Source organism: Bombus vosnesenskii, unplaced genomic scaffold (assembly GCF_011952255.1).
Source record: "Bombus vosnesenskii isolate JDL3184/JDL3185 unplaced genomic scaffold, Bvos_JDL3184-5_v1.1 scf7180000013309, whole genome shotgun sequence".
Taxonomy (NCBI): Eukaryota; Metazoa; Arthropoda; class Insecta; order Hymenoptera; family Apidae; genus Bombus; species Bombus vosnesenskii.
In genome coordinates this window covers 153,985-171,373 of record NW_022882958.1, presented here as the reverse complement: position 1 = coordinate 171,373, position 17,389 = coordinate 153,985, and the positions used below count along the sequence as shown (strand labels likewise).

Genomic DNA, 17,389 nt, shown 5'->3' with positions numbered 1-17,389 from the left:
CGGTAACTGGGATAACGCTCTCGTGAATTCTCGTAGCTCGTTAAATACTGAAAAACTTTGCATGAAAATGGGGACGAAATGGAAATTACGCAAATGGACCGAGTAACGAGCCACGGTACACCGTGAAAGCGCGATTTTCGAGCTGATATTCCGCATACGAAATGCCACGCGTCGATGTTTCCACGAGTTTGACTGATTTAAACGATGGCTGAGTAGGAGGTGTGAAAGGGCTGCTAAATACACCATTGAACGAACGCCGACCTGATCGCAGAATAAGAGTTCGATGAATTCGCACGTATTTCGAAGGAAACGGCTGCAATCAATAACACAGTGGGAACTCTTCTCTCAACCGAAACGTCGAGATGCGAGAAAGAAAAAAAAAGAAAGCATTTGAGAAACAGATATTAAATGAGATATTAAGCGAAGTTGCAATTTCATATTTTTTTTCTTTTTCTTTTAAGAACATAACTAAAGAAATGGAACATAGATGGAAAATTTCACCTGCTAAATGTTTTAATATGTGTGTACTTTATTTGGAATATTTTGTACATTTTTGCATATTACATAAATTTTATAAATTTTTCACCTTTAAACTTCCCGTAAATGTATAAACATTCGCAATCTACTTACGACGGTATTTTACCATGTTGAACAATTTCATTTTCTTCGATTTATGGATGAGATATCTCGTAGCGCAACGTCGTTCATACGACGGTTTAATATCAAGTACATATATTTTCATTAAGAGACATATCGGATCGCGAGGTACCTTGTCCATAACCGCAAAGCGGTTATATTATTAGCCAATTATACATCGTCAACGAATTTTGTAACACCCACTGTGAATCTAGCTTAAGGGTTACTTAAAAATATTTTCCGTGAGAATTACGATCAAGCTGTGACCAATCGACCTACTCGACAACTCGTAAATGTCCAACACGGAAGAATATTATCGATATTTATCGCTTATATCCGGTCGTTTAATCGCAGAAGAGAAATAGAAGATTCAAGATTTCACAGACGACCAGACATTCCCATATCCGTTCAATATGTTTCCCGCGGGAATTTGTATCGGTATCGTGATCTCGGGTCCTGTTTCTTCTTCGCTCGACCGGATATTACAGGTTGTTTCTAGTCAGATTAATACGATACGAATTACCTCATGGACGAGTTTACAGCAAAGTAACTAGATCGTGAGAACAAGTGCGTTACGCAAAGTCAGGCTACTTTGTTGAAGATACGGATGCACAAAAGAATTGCTTCTAATGTTTGTTATAATTATCCTTCAACGTATCGTTCAGTTTTAAATTAGAAATTTGTATCTCTCGAAGAAAGACGCGAGAAGAGGCGAGAAGACGCGGGAACTAAACCTCGATCCTTTTTAACTGGTCGATCATATTTTAATTAATTTCACACAATATCGCACAATTGCGATATATTATGAGAAACAAATTGCACGATGTTATTCATTATTTTCATAAACATATATTCCACCACGCATGCGATATCTCATCGACTAACTGCTGAATCCTATTTCTCATACACCAGGAGTAGTACATTTCTCTGGAGTCCACCTCGATTATAACTCTGTGATTAATCCTCTGTGATTCGAGCACCGTTCGACGTATTAACCCAACTGATTTATACCGAATCAGATACTTTCCAAAGATGTTCGTAATTTTAATGTATTTCTATATTTTAAAACTAATAACGCCTACTTATATCGACATATTTCTATCGAATTAAATGATAACGCAAAAGAATACGTTTCTACACGTGGAAGCCAAAACGGGTAGAATGTAACGCAGTGTCAAGTTTAAGTCTACACATAGAACCGTAAAGACTAAACTATTAGAAGGCGAATAAATTACTCGACCCACCTATCATCCAACCTTCTCAGACGCCTTTATTATCGAAAAGTACTCGTTTCACCGATTGACTTGATCTTAACGACGCTGAAGAAAGTGCGCGAATGGCGCAATGAACCGAGAACCATTGGATACAGCGGTGTCGTAATACAGAAGACAGTGGGGCCACGACGACTTATAATAATGTATCGTGTTCCGTTACGGACGAGCCTCTTCGCACTGAGGTAAACGAGTGGCTCGCGTTGACTATAACTTTCAGAGGAAGATGGCATAGTCGTGGCGAGTGGCGAGTGAAAGAGTCCAGGTAAAGGCCGTTGCACTCACGCCATGGCTCTTCCAAGACTTTCTTGGTCCTCTGCATAGCGGTACTTACACGCTTCTCTCTGTCTCTCTCTCTCTCTCTCTCTCTCTCTCGTTCCACGTGTATATGTATATGTACACGTACGTAACACTCACGACGGGGTGGCATACTTGTTTTCCCAATGGTAATGGTGTGTTACGTTGCGGCACATTGTGCTGCTCGAGGAATCGACAATGACACATCAATTTGGCCTGGCAGCAGAATACGCATAGTCACGTACACTTACAACAGGTTTTTCCCGCGATCGAATGAAAACGTCCTCGTAGGATGCCACAACTCGTTCGAACATTATGGAGAAGTCGAGAGTGTCGCGTTTAACTTGGTAAAGGTATTTGTATATGCGAACGATGAGTGGCTCTATCGATAGAGGATGAAATAACGCGTTTACAGAGATTTTATGTTATCTAGGATCCCCACAGGGGTAATACGCGTGTTGAAAGGGAATTAAAGACTGCCAGAGACGAATTACGATGTTGTTCAAAGTAACAGCTTATTCGTAGGTTTCATAGGTCGAACACTGAATTTGTAGTTATTTAAAGTTTTACGCTGCAACATTAGAGACGTTACAGCGCTTGTGCAACTCTTACCGACGACAAGCTACGCTGAAGTTTAGCTACGCGAGTCTAAACCATCGTGGCGAAACATGCTATCCGTATAACGTGTACGGTACGCATGATTCTATCGATGGGAGATGAGATGATGCGTGTTTGTAAAGATTTTACGTTATCTAGAATTCCGAGGGTACATATATGGTTCCTTAAGTATGATGTTCGAACGTACGATGATGCTGTTTAGATTATAATAGTTTGCTGAAAGTAAACCATGCACAAATTTAGACTTTAACCTTCGCCAAACCACTGTTTTAATACGCGCAACGTTAAAATTTATTTTCCTTCGCTCAGAGTATCAATAATTATATACGTATGTATGTATATGCTAGTAACAGAAAAAATATTAAAAAAATTAGAGATTAAAGAAATGTTTCTTTTAGCGATATTCGATCGATGATGTTTCAGGAGTTATCGAAGGAAATCGTGTATTCTAACTTTGACTTAGTCTTAAAAGAAAACTGGTTATTCAACTATATAACGTGCTGCGCATAAATCAAACATTTTCACGATTCCTTGCAATCGTGCAAGAAAAACAAGATTCGTCTTACATGCAAAAGCGCAACTAACGAATCCAAAGGTCTCGTCGTATTTCTTCTTTCCGATGGGAAGGTTAGACCCGACAAGAATTTAAATTTTATGAAATATCGATAGACGCGATAATCGATAATAATTTAATTAAAGAGAGCTATGCAACGATTTAATTTACCGCGGCTAAATAAAACATTTCTCGTTACTAAGGCCAATCTCGACCTCTCTAAGATCTCAAGCTTTATCAAATAAAACTAACCGGAATAGTTAATAACGTTTTACTAATATCGATAAAAAGAGACTATGAAGCAGAGCTTGGAAACTGACTGTTTGTCAAATACATTTAACGTAACATTCAACGATTTAATTTCCATATTAAATCGGGCGTTTTTCAACATCCCTCACGATCCGTGTAACGAAAACAAGATTAATATGCAAGTAACAGTATAACCAATGAATCAGACGATCGCGTATTCCCGACAATACGTTCAGCAGATGCGATGTAATCATTGCTATAACAGGTTCTCCGGCGAGGGAATCGTCTTAAATCGAATAATGCTCATACGCGTACGTACGAGTAATTTAGCACGCAAGCACGATACAACGACTCGATGCCATCCATTAAGCTAACTTTATCCTTTGAAACGATTCGAATCGACCACTGGGCCCATTCAACGCGGCTACATATCTTCCAACATCTTCGCCTCGTCGTTTTTCCGCGATTTTACGACCGCTCTACGCACACGCCCGTTCATCCTTCCTAACCGGTCTTCCGTCGTTTATTTCCACCGTTCTACGCGATACTTCATCGAATCCATTAACCTACTTCAACCACTTCTTATACCAGTTCTGCCTGTTTTCCGTAACCATCAAACATCACCCTCTACCGGATTCGTAATCTCGATCTTTTCGCCGTGGCAACTAACGGAGATAGACGGTGCGAGCGTCGAACCTCGTAATACTCTCACTTTTTCCACCGTGTATGAACATACATACTTATTCGTTCGTTAACCTGTCTATCGAACGGTTCCTACCGGGAACTATTTTAGCTCCTGCACCACGAACCTCGGCCATATACGCATGTTCCAAGTATCGTCTACGTGTAAATAACGATGATCGATTGGATCCAAGTTTCGAAATAGTTAGAAATCTTCTAACTATTTCTCGGTACCGTGGAGATTCGAATTACTTCGAACACGATTCGATATTTAAAACCTTGGTAAGCCTCGGATCTAGAGAATCGACGAGTCTTCAAATTCTTCTTCTAGAGCTTCGACAATCATATTCGACCGATACTTGATAGATTTCCAAGTATCGAAAAAGCTCGAGTAAACAATATGTTATATGAGATATCGAAGGTAAATACGAGAAATTGAAGATGCAATATAACGTAAGAGACTGTGAATACAACGTTCGTTACTCATCGAGTTCCAAGACTTTGGAATCTATTAAAACTGTCATTCGAGACTTTCACGGCCTACTTTCAAGACTCGCAAAATCTATATTAAGACTTTCAGAACGTCCAAGGAGTTTCGATATACGGCATTCAAGATGCAACCAATCAAGATTTAAGACTCGCAACAATTGCAAATGCTCGGTATTTATGACTTACCGATTAGGTACCGCAATCGTTTAAATTTTAAACGATTCAAATTTCTCGCCACCTTGAAACTTATATTAAGAAGCGAATTGAATTTTTCATCATCTACGAGTGCACGGATATTGGAAGAGATTCAAGATATTCCAAAGCGCTCGTCTCGATGTAAACATGTCACAATTCCGCTACGATCGAGTTTCGAAAAACGTTCCTGCTAGCACGAAACTTATCACAACCCTATCGCCGGTACCTTTCCGGTAGCTCCCGTTTCTCAGGCTCTGATTATCATTTTTACCACACGCATTCAGGTATTCCCTGCTCATTGGACGGTTCCCCGTGGCGTTTCGCGCGTCTGCGTGTGTAACAGTATCCAAAGCCACCTACTTACACCTGCGACGCTGCTACTCCACTATGTATGGACGACGTACCTGGCGTACCAGCCTATCGTACTGCTTCTTTTATGGCGATACACGCGGGACGTATACTTTACGTTTTACGTTTGCTTCTTAATGGAATCAACGGAAATACTAAAATCGATCAAACCAGTTGTTCTACTTACTTTTCATTGGCTATGTAGTAGGTTCAGAAGGAATTTTGATCGACGTAATTGGAAAATGATTTGCCCCAATCAGCCGAAGATTATCGTATACACGTATTATTATTATTATTATATATTTGTTCAAGAAATTTCACGCTTGTAAATGATTCACACACCGTTGAATAATTACAAAATAGTTTTCATTCGAAGCTTCCACTTGAAATTATTTTTCTTAGAAACTATAGAGACAATCACAAAATTCTTTTCTACATTTTTCACTTACTGTTTCCTAACGATGCACTTTCACGCAGTGAAAACTCCAATATTTTAATACGAGGAAACTAATTCTATGAAAAATTCCACAGACATAAACTTGTAATATATCGGTAACATCGATATTACACACTGCCGTAACTGCAGGAAAAATCTACTATAAGAACAGCCTATGGAAAGTTGCTTATACCCAGCCTAAAGTGCTAACATTCTGCTCTTTACCTCTTTGTAAATTATTTTAACCATCGTACAAGAACATCTATCTCTTGGAATATCAGAGTTTAATCGATGCCAGACAGTTGCCCCCGGCTGTTTCGCTTTGTGGCCACGAAAGACGAGAAAAATTACACGGTGAAGGTTCTCCACACGTATGTAGCACATTCTAATTGCGATATTCCAGTCAGCCAACAAACGGTAGTTGGTTGCTTTATTGTAAAGACGGCCACATTATTCGAGACGTGAATCACGCGAGTAACAGTATTCAAAGCCACGATTCTTACAGTTGAGAACCATTCTGTCTTGCGGGCTTCTGTGTCTAGAAAACAGGATCGATAAAGCGTCCCTGAAAGTCGTGTGCATCGCAAAGGACGAAGAAAATTTTCTAATTTATCTTTCTCTGAAGTCACTAATTTTCTCCCATTATTACCTTATTACCCATTTCCTCGACAACTTTCTTTTTATTTAATAACCTTTCACTTGTCGAATAAAGAGAAGTTCGTTTAATCGGACATTAATTAAAATCAGATAAATGGATCTCCAGCGTAATCTGATTTCAAAAGAACAACAAAATAAAATTGATGCTTAAAACGACGTTGATTCTTGAAGTTGAGCAGAGAGAGGATATTTGAAGTGGAATAAAGAACGCGTTGTCAGTGATAAAGTGGTTTAAGTCGTCGCTTGAATCCAAACGAATAGGCGTGGAATATTCGTGTCACGTGTTAATCTCGGAGCACTAATCGCGCAACCTTTCTCAGGGTTTAATTAGCATCTCTATGCTGACCGTGCGTTAATCCGAGAAACCTTCTTGCACAAGGAAAACGTGAAAGTGGCGTAAGAAGCAAGTCGGATTCTGTAATTCGCTATAAATCATCGACTTTGATCGAAATTCTATATGATACGGTTTTCGAACAAATTTTTCATACGCGATGTTTCATGATATTAAAATTCATATTAGGAGGATTAAAGTAACGAGCTAAAGGTTGTCGTTGAATTAACTATGCTTTAAGTGACTCAACATTTTTTAAGATATTCGAGCTGCAAGAGCCTTGGAATAAGATAGCGTAGGATTCTTCTTAATGAAAGAAGCCTTACGGGTAGGTACGCACCTGTAACGCTCATTCACACATCCACCCATCGTAAACACACGTTCACGTTCACACATATAAAATATTTACCACCGGTAGAGCATCGTAGTAACCACCTGCTAGGGTCACGCATACCGTCACATTCTAGCTACATTTATCCGTATATAGCGTATATGCACAGTATAATACACAAAGAATATTAAATTCGCTATTAACGTAAATATATTATTTATGTCTTCTCTCTCTCTCTCTCTCTATATATATATATATATATCTTACTTATACCTAAGTCATTAATACATTAATAATGTACTGATATTCTTTAATAACATTCATATAACTTGGATGCATCAGAAAAAGATACCCATTAAACTTTTCCATTTACTCGTCCACGTAAAAGTCCCATTAGAATACTTTAGGTTAATTTAAATTTTTCATTCATTTACCCCCACATTCATTGTCACATTGTAGAGAGAGAAATCATATTTAAAAATCGGTATAATATTTGCATTGTGTGTGTTTCGACTAACCAAGATTCTCTATGAAAGGAATACATCAAACGAGACATGGACCGGACTTATCGCGATTGCGTATACCCTGAATCGTGTTTAATTACACATTGTATCAACATTGAAAGTTACACAAATAAATTTTATATTTCAGAAGAAATATATTTATATGTACCCTTTTTCACACGGCACAGCTTTTTTACTGCGATACACAGTGCAGTTTTTGGATTAACCAATTTCTATTTACTATCTTGGAATAATTGAAAAAAGTTATATATATATATATATAAATAAAAGCTGCTGATTTTTAATATACAAAATACATAACAAATGATATATTAGGTTGTCCGAAAAGTTTCTTTCGTTTCATAAGGTGATAATAGACGAGCAACAATTTCTGTTTTATATTATTTTATCGAATCTATTATTTCCTTATAAAACGAAAGAAATATTTGGGATAACCTGATACAAGAATACCTATGTAAAATATCCAAAGGACAGCGTTCGTTATAATATTCAACAAATCTTTGGCTACTTTTTAAATGTTTGTAAAATATAAATTTGTATAAATACTCGCAGCCTATTTATCGTCTGTATTCTTCTCGTTTGTTTAAAGACTTTGGATAATGAATAGAGGATAACAAATAAATTCGATTAATTCATTATTCGCTATTAACTTGAAATAATTTTTATATATCCACAATCATCGTATTCATTATTCGAAATAATTTTTAACCAGCGCAACACTATGCATCGAATAATCTTGTAACCATGTGGTTATACCAGCCTTTGCCAGTATTTCATACCTCAACATAGCAAGTGCTTTATAAAATAAAGCATTCGCAAGACTTTCTTTGGACAACAGGTAGACCTCTCGTACTCGGTAGGCGGAAAGCCTACAACTCGTGGGATTGGGCAACCATGATGCACCTTGATAATTGTGCTTAAGTGTGGAACGAATATCGACCAGGGAATAAAAAAAACCGCGATGCAACAACGAACCATGAAAAACGACCAGTGAATCGCATCGACTGTATTTAAGCGTTTACTGATGGATAAAGAAACGAGAGGTTATCGACACCTGTTCTGTTCCTCGTGCAACTACAATAGAATGAATGGTCATCTCGGTATCGATTGTTTGCGCGGCTAATTGTGCAAACGTTTTGTTCTTTATTTCTATCCTAACCAGATAGTTAAACGTTTTTTCTATTAAATTATTTTGAAAAATACTACGAAAAATTCTGACACGTGTAAATTAATATAATATGGTACAGTTGAAGTTCTTTCGATGCTTTAAATATTAGGTTGTTCCAAAAGTTTCTTTCGTTTTATAAGGAAATAATGGATGCACAACAGCTTTTGTTTTATATTATTTTATCGAATTATGTATGAGCCTTTTTGTTCCGGAACACGTTGTGCAGTTCCTTATAAAACCAAAGATACTTTTGGGACAATCTAATACTTTAAACACTTTAAATTCGTGAACTTGTATGAAAAATCAACGACACGACTACTTTTACGATAATATTCCTGGAACACGTATTGACTCCAAGGCGAATGAAAACACAGTCTCGGTGATATGTGACAGCACGTTAAATTTTAAAACATGTATGCAAGTTTCCCTGTGATCTTCGACTGAGTTCATATGCATGTTGTTATGGAATTATTTCAATAAATTCTCTTTTCTGATTTTATCATGTTTAAAACTGTACGTCGACTATATCCGTGATATAGATACTTTGATGTATTTTATGATGAAAGAAACGATAAAATTGGAAGGAATTATCTCGCTTAGAAAATGCAGTAAGTGCTTAAGCGTTTCACGATGAAACGTTATAAACTATAAAGATAAACAGATTAATCCGCAAGTTCATTTACCGTTTATGCTACTAAACCTCGGATCTAGATTTTGTTACACGAGTCCAATAAACTTGAACACGCAACGCGTAGCGAAGCAAGGATCTGCACGTAATTTGCATTTAAGTAAGATTAGTTCAGCGAGATTACGCAACGTCTAACGAACGCTGGCATTGAGCGACACTTCGAAGTTTCATGGAACACTGGGAAATAAAGTATATATGTCGAGAATTATAATGAGAATTACAGCGTATTTGCTGTTTCAAGAAACAACCAGCGGAACAAGGACAATGTTAATACCGTTCTCGTTCCCGTCTGACTTTCAGACGTCGCGAGAGAAATAATTTCAATTTTCCTGCAGACAAAGGATTTATACAGAGTACCGTGCAAATGGAAAGTTGTTCGTGTCGGAAATTCAAAAGAGCAAACTCCTTAAATCCTCGGAAAGCCTCTGTTCCAAGAATAAAATGTGCCATATTATTTTTTTAACGAACGGTACTTCCTTAAATTATTCTATTGTAGATTATTTGTTGGATTCGTAACACTTTGCTTTTCACCGTAATTAATAAAATGATCTCGCGAATTTCCGGGCAATCTTTCGATAACTCAATCGCGTGAGAACGCGTTTTACGTAAATAGTACATGTTTTATGCTACTGATCTTCTTACAGCTACGATGTGATATGTGTTTCGCTGTTACATGCGGAGCTCGGGGTTCTAGTTTATTTGAGCCACGGTGTGAAATATAGTACATACAGCGACACTCGTATCAATATTTGCACACGACAATATGCGCGACACGTTTGTTATATATGTTTGTGTATAATAGTTTACTGCTATTTAATACATTAAAAGAGATATTGCGGTTGGTAAAAATATATATTTTATTTATTTAGTGCACATGGTGAAATAGGATATTGTAGAGGATCTAGGCCACAACTAAAAAAATAGTATAACGATTATTGCTAATAAACTTCTTAATATCCTGCAAAACTGTAATTACTCTAGCCGTATACATATTATTTACCGTAGTCACAAACGAAACTTCTTACGACCCACAGCTCCTCGACTTCTGTGCAGTCATTGAGAATGTTTCGCCTAGAGATGCGCGATTAACCCGATGCTACTAAGTCGCATAACGCAATAAACGTGCTACTATATTAGCTCGTACTTGAGCATTCCATCGAGTCTAGCAGGAAAAGCTGGAGGATAAAGAACGAGTCAGTGGCGGGCAACCTGTATCTGTTATCTAAGAGGAAACGAAGGGAGGGGACAAAGTCGAAGGGAGGTAGAATGATGAAAGATACGATGCGCAACAGCTGTAAAAACTACCTTTGGAATTAATTGACTCGATATACGGGAAATCGTGCTCCGAATTGGGTCGAATTTTGTTCGTATGGAAGAGAACAGTTCCGAGTTTAAGAATTCGTCGTGAATAGAGAAAAAATAAAAAGATTATCATCGAAACATACACTACCCCTCAAAAAGTATACTAACATTTCCTTCTTTTTAATAAGATGTTACTATCTGTAGTAATTGTTATTGACGAGGCGTTAATTAGAAAATTACGGCCAAATCAAAGTGCAGTGACTTTATTCTTTTTAATCATCCCAGCTATGTAAAATGAAATGTTGTGACGCGATTAAATTAACTTTCAAAAAACAATATACGATAATAATAAGTATTATAGTATTAATAATTGTCAAACTAAGAAGAACTGGCTTGTTACATGACAAATTTTCCATTTTCAGATTTTTTGATGTTTGAACTACAAGTCAGGTTAAAAAGACCTCTGATGTTAGTAAAACCAATGATATCTAAATAATTAATATATATATATAGTATAATAGCGACATAGTCTGATGCTACTTCCGAACAGTAGCGCAAGTGGATAGACGTATTTTATTCAGAGATACAAAGATTACGAGGAAACATATATATGTAGAAAGATTGTGCTACTTTCTGTCGAAAAGTATACATTGAGTAACCCGTCGGAACTTTTAATTCGTGTACAATGACAACCTGTACACAGTTGTTATAAGAATGTCCTTGTAACACTTAAATAAGAGGTGGATGCATAAAAGCGTCTAGATATTAATATTGTGGAAAAGCTCGCTTCTATATAGGTATATTAAATTACAAAAACTTTTAGTGTCCATAGCACTTCTCGATACAGCTTTCTACGTGATACTATCAAGCCGCTATTAAGAATCATATTGCACGCAATTTCTATGGGAATTATGAAATGGGAACCACAAAGACAACCGCATTAGTTAGTTGCGCAACAGTAATAACTCACGCTTTACTTCGTTATATTCAAATGACTGTGACTCAGTTTCACTTTTCCTACTATATTTGCATATAATATCGACTAAAAGTATATAACTTGATTTCTTTCGTATAACTAGAAAAATTTGATAAATTTAGTCCTGCTGTTGCTCTCGTTTCTTCTTCACATTTGTATCTCTTTAGATATCTTCTTCCTTATTAATACTTTATCTATAAGAAGCATAGAATACGCGAAAGATAGTATCATATCGAGTACTAAAACCAAATATTTAAAACCCATCTGTATTTTAATAATATTTATTAAGATGTAACATTCATTTCGAGTCATATAAACTCGAAAAGAGCAGCAGAATTGATAAAGCAATCAATTTTGTATTTACATTGACTATTTTATCTGAATAGAAAATGTTCTAATTATTTCAAGAGCATGTATACGCATGTCATTTTATTTACGAAACAAATTTATTAAACGTCGAACTCCTGCTCTCTTTGACACGGCACTTTTTCTATTTGACACGGACAGTGAAATAAATCGATAAGCGATCGATATCGCAACTATGAACTCGAGAGCCGGCAATTTGACCGCGAGAAATATCGAGCATGCGCAATCGACGGGTACTGGTCTGCGATGGATCAAGGAAATACGCGCGTTCGAATCAAAAGAATTTCAAAAGCATGACTCACCGTCAGGATTGGTGAAGTATCCCCATGTGGGGGTCGCGGTGGTCGCCGATTGGAGGACCAAGGCCAGAATACTGAGGGCCAGAGCACCGGCGGCGCCTCGCGCCGCGACGGCGCGCTTTTCGCTTCGTTGCGGATCGGTTGTCGTTGTGGCGACCGCCCTTACACCCTGACGGCTGTTCGAATCGGTTGCCATTCTTCATACCGTTTTCGTGTCTTCGCCGATCTCGTATGCCACGCAACAATCCAATACAAACACTTCCTTCTTTTACTTTTCTTCTTACTTTCGTTATTTTTTAACTCTTCCGTTCGTTCGATTCACATTCTCTTCTTTATGCACACCGACTTGTTACGCTCGTTTAGTAAAATCGATTCGAGAAACTGTAACGATTTATCGATGTCCCGTGACGTGTACATATACCGAGGTATATGGTGGCTAATTACATCGGTGATGAACATCTCGACGTCGACTTACTCGATAATCGAATATCATACACTCCCGATACGATGTCACGTAACACGTCGAGTATGGATAGGCGCGTGCAGGCGTGCATACACGCAATCGATAGTTCGAGGTGGGAGAATAAAGAAGAGGAGTAGGGAGAGGTATGTATCGGCTTAGGAGAATTCCACGTTCCGTGTCACTCTTTCTTTCTTTACCCGCCGACAGAGAAAGAAGCATACTCCACCTTTATATCGCGTGTCTCTCCCTCTCGCTTTCTCCCTTTTCAGCTAAAACCCTTCTCGCGTATATACGCACCTTACTACCTCGTGGCTCGAGCTCGAGCAGAGACTTGGAAACCGGTTTTTGCGATGCGCGAACCGGCGTTGGCTAAAAATAAAAGCGCCTCGGATTCTCTCTTCTCTTCGCTGTTTCACTCGTCTCTCGTAATTTTCTGTCTTCTCGTAAGTAGGCGTCCCTCGTGGAAGAAATCTTCCGGGGATTACTCGCGACCGTTGCACGCGCGCACGCACCAAGAGATGTATCGAGCGTTCGATCATGAGCGATCGAATCGCGCGCGGTCGTCGATCAACAATCGCGTCCACCACCTGTCATCGCTATTTATCGACGGATCAAGATGGCGCGCGAGGAAAATTACTTCCTGAATAACTCGAAGCTTTTCATTCTGACATTCCGGATACTTCTACGCTGTGTCTTGGTGTGTGAAGTGTTAACTTCACGTCAACACCTTTCTGACGAGCCAGAAATTATTAGACAATTTCTTCGACCGTGTTTACGAAGGTATAAGGCTCGAAAGAACAGGTAGTTCGCTAGGTTAGGTTCGTGCACGCTGGATATACGAACCGCTTGATATTCACCGTGGTGCTATAGTTATCGATCGTACGAGGATAAACTCGCTTCATTTCGTGCCACGTCTCCTTCTACCACGTTTCGTAACCGTTCCAGCATTCGCTACGTCTTGCCAGACCATCTTATTCGCGTCCAGTCTTCTCCAGTGTCCAACCATGCTTCGTCTCTATCTCCGATGTGTCAAACGATTTGAAAATCCGTCGAGTATATCGGAGTTTCCCGCTCTTTCGCGATGCTTTTCGCTGCGAGCCACACTCTCCTTCACTACGAACCTTACGCACCGTGTCACTGTGTCACGACGTATACTGGCCTCGTATATGCACGCACACGCGTCGATAACTGGTTCTCGAAGAAATTTCGTCGTGTTGTACACGTCTAACGTGTTACGATATGTATACGAAGAACCTGAATTTCGTTGGGTTGTCCTCGCGCGCGTGACCAACGGAGCAGAAAAAAAAACCTTAACGGAACGACGACACGTAAACGCGAAAACAGTGACCCGCGAGATGTTTTGTACTTGCGTATTCTAGCCGCGCTGCGTGCATACGAGACAACAAGAGGGAGAGAGAGGGAAAGTAAGGAAAGAAAGGGAGAGCGAGGGAGACGAGAACAGAGAGAAACAATACGCGTACGCGAGCCTGCGCGCTGCGCGGCATACTGAGGCGACCGGCACCGTCAAGCTGACTCGAATGCTCCTCACCGTCGCGTCGTGTCCTCTCCCTTCCTCTCTCTCTCTCGCACCATTTACCGCGGCCACTACCCAACCTTTTCTTCTCTTTCTCGCCCGATTCCGTCCCTCTCTTTCTCTCGTTTTTCCTCCCTCTACACTTGCATTTGCATTGCTGTCGTATGCTTTCATAGCCGCCGCCGTATATGCCCGTTACAATTGCATTCTTGGAATAAAATGCTCCCCAAGTATGCATCTTTTTTTTCATCGCGGCTTCAACTCGAGCATCCGGTTGAAAAAGTAAATTAGTCGATAATTCACGGGTCTTCAGCATTGTGATAAATGGAGTGTTAACGTTAATTTAATTGGTGTTAATCGATCGTTAACAAGTCCGCTGCTGATGTATTTCTGCTTACTGTAAAGCATCAAAAGGCTGTAACTTATTAAATTTACGTCATCGTTGATTCCGGGTGATTTTATCAGTGATTAATTGAATTAACATTAAATTAAAGAAAAGTGAGACACTTGTATTTTATTTGTTTTTTTTTTTTTGTAAATGTCTTTTAACAGCAGTTCTGTTGACGTAATCTACTTAAGTATTCTCGTTTTCTCGCCTGTTTTATTTAACACTATAAAGATGTAGACACCGAAGTCTTGGAACGTTGAATTTAAAAATGGACCACATGATACGTATCTTTTGCACCTTGAAGTTTTGATGCACACGTATTTACATTATGTCTGCAAATGACGCAAAACCTTCTCATGACATTAATCTTAGAATTTTAGGTTCTGAAGGCTTGATATTGCGAATTTATATCTCTAATATACGAGGAGAAGACGCTATGATGTGTATGTAACGCTATATGTCTTTTCAAGACAATAAAGCTGTCGTCGCCAGTAAATTAGTTTGCGCATTACTTATTTGAGATAAGAGACAGTTGTTCCAGTTGCTCCAAGCTTGAAAAATTTATTGCTTTAGGAATTCACGGTCGTCATTCGAAAAAAATTATTTATTTCATCGTACGTTCAATTTATATTCATAACCTAAATATTCGTAACATTTTATAAAGCAGAAACAAGATACAGTACTTTTATATCGCATCGATTATTATTGAAACAGCTGACTCGTTTAAGATAAAGAAATTAAGAAAGAAAAATTGGTTAAAGTTGCAATTAGTACAGAACGAAATGATCAAGTTGATAAAAAATGTATACTTGTTGTTTTTTTGTTTGCAGAACAAAGAAAATAGTAAAAATTGTTAACGTATACATATACATACATGATATGATTTTGGTATTGTAAATTGACAAAGAACTGGTTGTGTCAAAGATTCTTACATTCTTGCACGAACACTGACAAATATCAAGATGTTATGACGTAGGACTATATAATTGCGGAAGTGTAACAATATCCCATATGTTTTACACACAATAAAAAGGAAACGCACTCGCATGCGTGTGTCATGCGAACTGTTATAAGAAGTCAACGTGAGCAAAATACGTGGTGGCATCGTTATTAAATACCAGGGCCATTAGTCGGGCATCGCCTTAAACGTATTTGATTTAATGCGTCAACCATAATCTTGATCCTCTTTCTCATCCTGTATGTGCACCTCCAGGTATTTCCGTTCGACTTTAAGCGTAATTAATATTATCATATAATGTGCTAACTACGCGATCCTTCGTGCAATAAAGTAACCACTAACGTAGAAACTTTATAATTCTCTAATACTCATTGACCAGTTCCAACGATATAAGAACTTGTTAATCTTTTAGTTTTCATTGATCCCTTGATGTTATATATTCAAGATAATCTGTCAATTGAATATATTTATATTGTATATTACACAAATATTTGCAAAATATTTAACAAAATTCCAATACAGAGCAAATTTAATTATGATTTACCAAAAGTTAATTAATCTCGGCAACATTCGTACGCTATTGTAATACACGATACTAAATATGTAATAGTAACGCAAAGTACGTGTTTCATTGCGGATAAAGTAATTAATATTTTCTCACGAACAAGGTATGCTACGTCATACCTTTGCACGGATTATTCTTCGTACGCTCGCAACAAATTAACTAATAACAACGTCCATTCATTGGCATGTCGAAGGCTTGGTGAAACGTAGCATCGTCCTCGCTTTCAAATTATGGTTTCCTTGGCAACAACGATGTTTCAGGATAATAAACTTGCAGACCTGCGAGGGAAACATTACGCGAAACTCGTTATTTCACGACCGATGAATTGCGGATGCGATTCATGAAAATGCCGATGTCCATCGCTGATCGTTTAAAACCTTCCGTCTTATGCGTTGAGGCGAAACATTTCGCACCAAAAGTTCTCGAATCTTCCACTTTGAAAAATGAAAACTAATATTCTTATTGGTAATATTTTGAGTCAGTTTTATACAATGAAATAAATGTTTTGGTGCTTTTCCTATCCTTTCATATTCTTTCCAATTGTGGGTCGATTGATTAATATTATGCTATTAGCGATACTTTCAATACGTTGATCGATATAACAAAAGGATTATATTTCTAAACAATTTAGACGAACGAATCAAATATTGGCAGTGGAAGGAACACTGCCCGTTTAATATAGTAATGTCTTTGCTTAGTGAATAACTGAAGAGTATATATATATATATATAGTTAATCGATGCTTTTAGGATATTAACTATTTTTTTAAATGATAGAGTTTTAATGTATCATTATCGTCTAAAATTAATATCGTGACTATTCCTTTTTAAAATTGTATCAATTACGAATATTCCACAATCCCACGATCTGATTAATATCTACATGTAGCTACATACCTGTTACCTACATACTTAGTTTCAAATCCATTAATAACATAGAACTCATAAAAATTCTTAAAGAAGAAACTCGTTAAATAGTACTACAATACGTATCACACGATAAGCGATATCAAGCCATTACGGCAGAATAAGAAATAAGCAATTGTTTGGTTATAAATTCTTGGAAT

The 17,389-nt window shown here is 37.9% G+C and overlaps 1 protein-coding gene across 2 annotated transcripts in view; it reads right to left on the bottom strand.

Annotated features, from left to right (window-relative positions):
* LOC117234852 overlaps positions 1 to 14,407 on the bottom strand; it is a 52,995-nt gene extending 38,588 nt beyond the window's left edge. The window contains exons 1-2 of one of the 2 annotated variants that reach the window (XM_033496433.1): positions 12,891 to 14,407; positions 12,419 to 12,796 (exon numbers count right to left, since the gene is read on the bottom strand). In XM_033496433.1, the coding sequence (XP_033352324.1) occupies positions 12,419 to 12,611 (193 nt within the window). In that variant the 5' untranslated portion in view covers positions 12,612 to 12,796; positions 12,891 to 14,407. Of the gene's footprint in view, positions 1 to 12,418 lie in introns of both variants that reach the window. The other variant, XM_033496432.1, reaches the window with a different exon arrangement.
* Between the last annotated feature and the right edge of the window lie 2,982 nt (positions 14,408 to 17,389).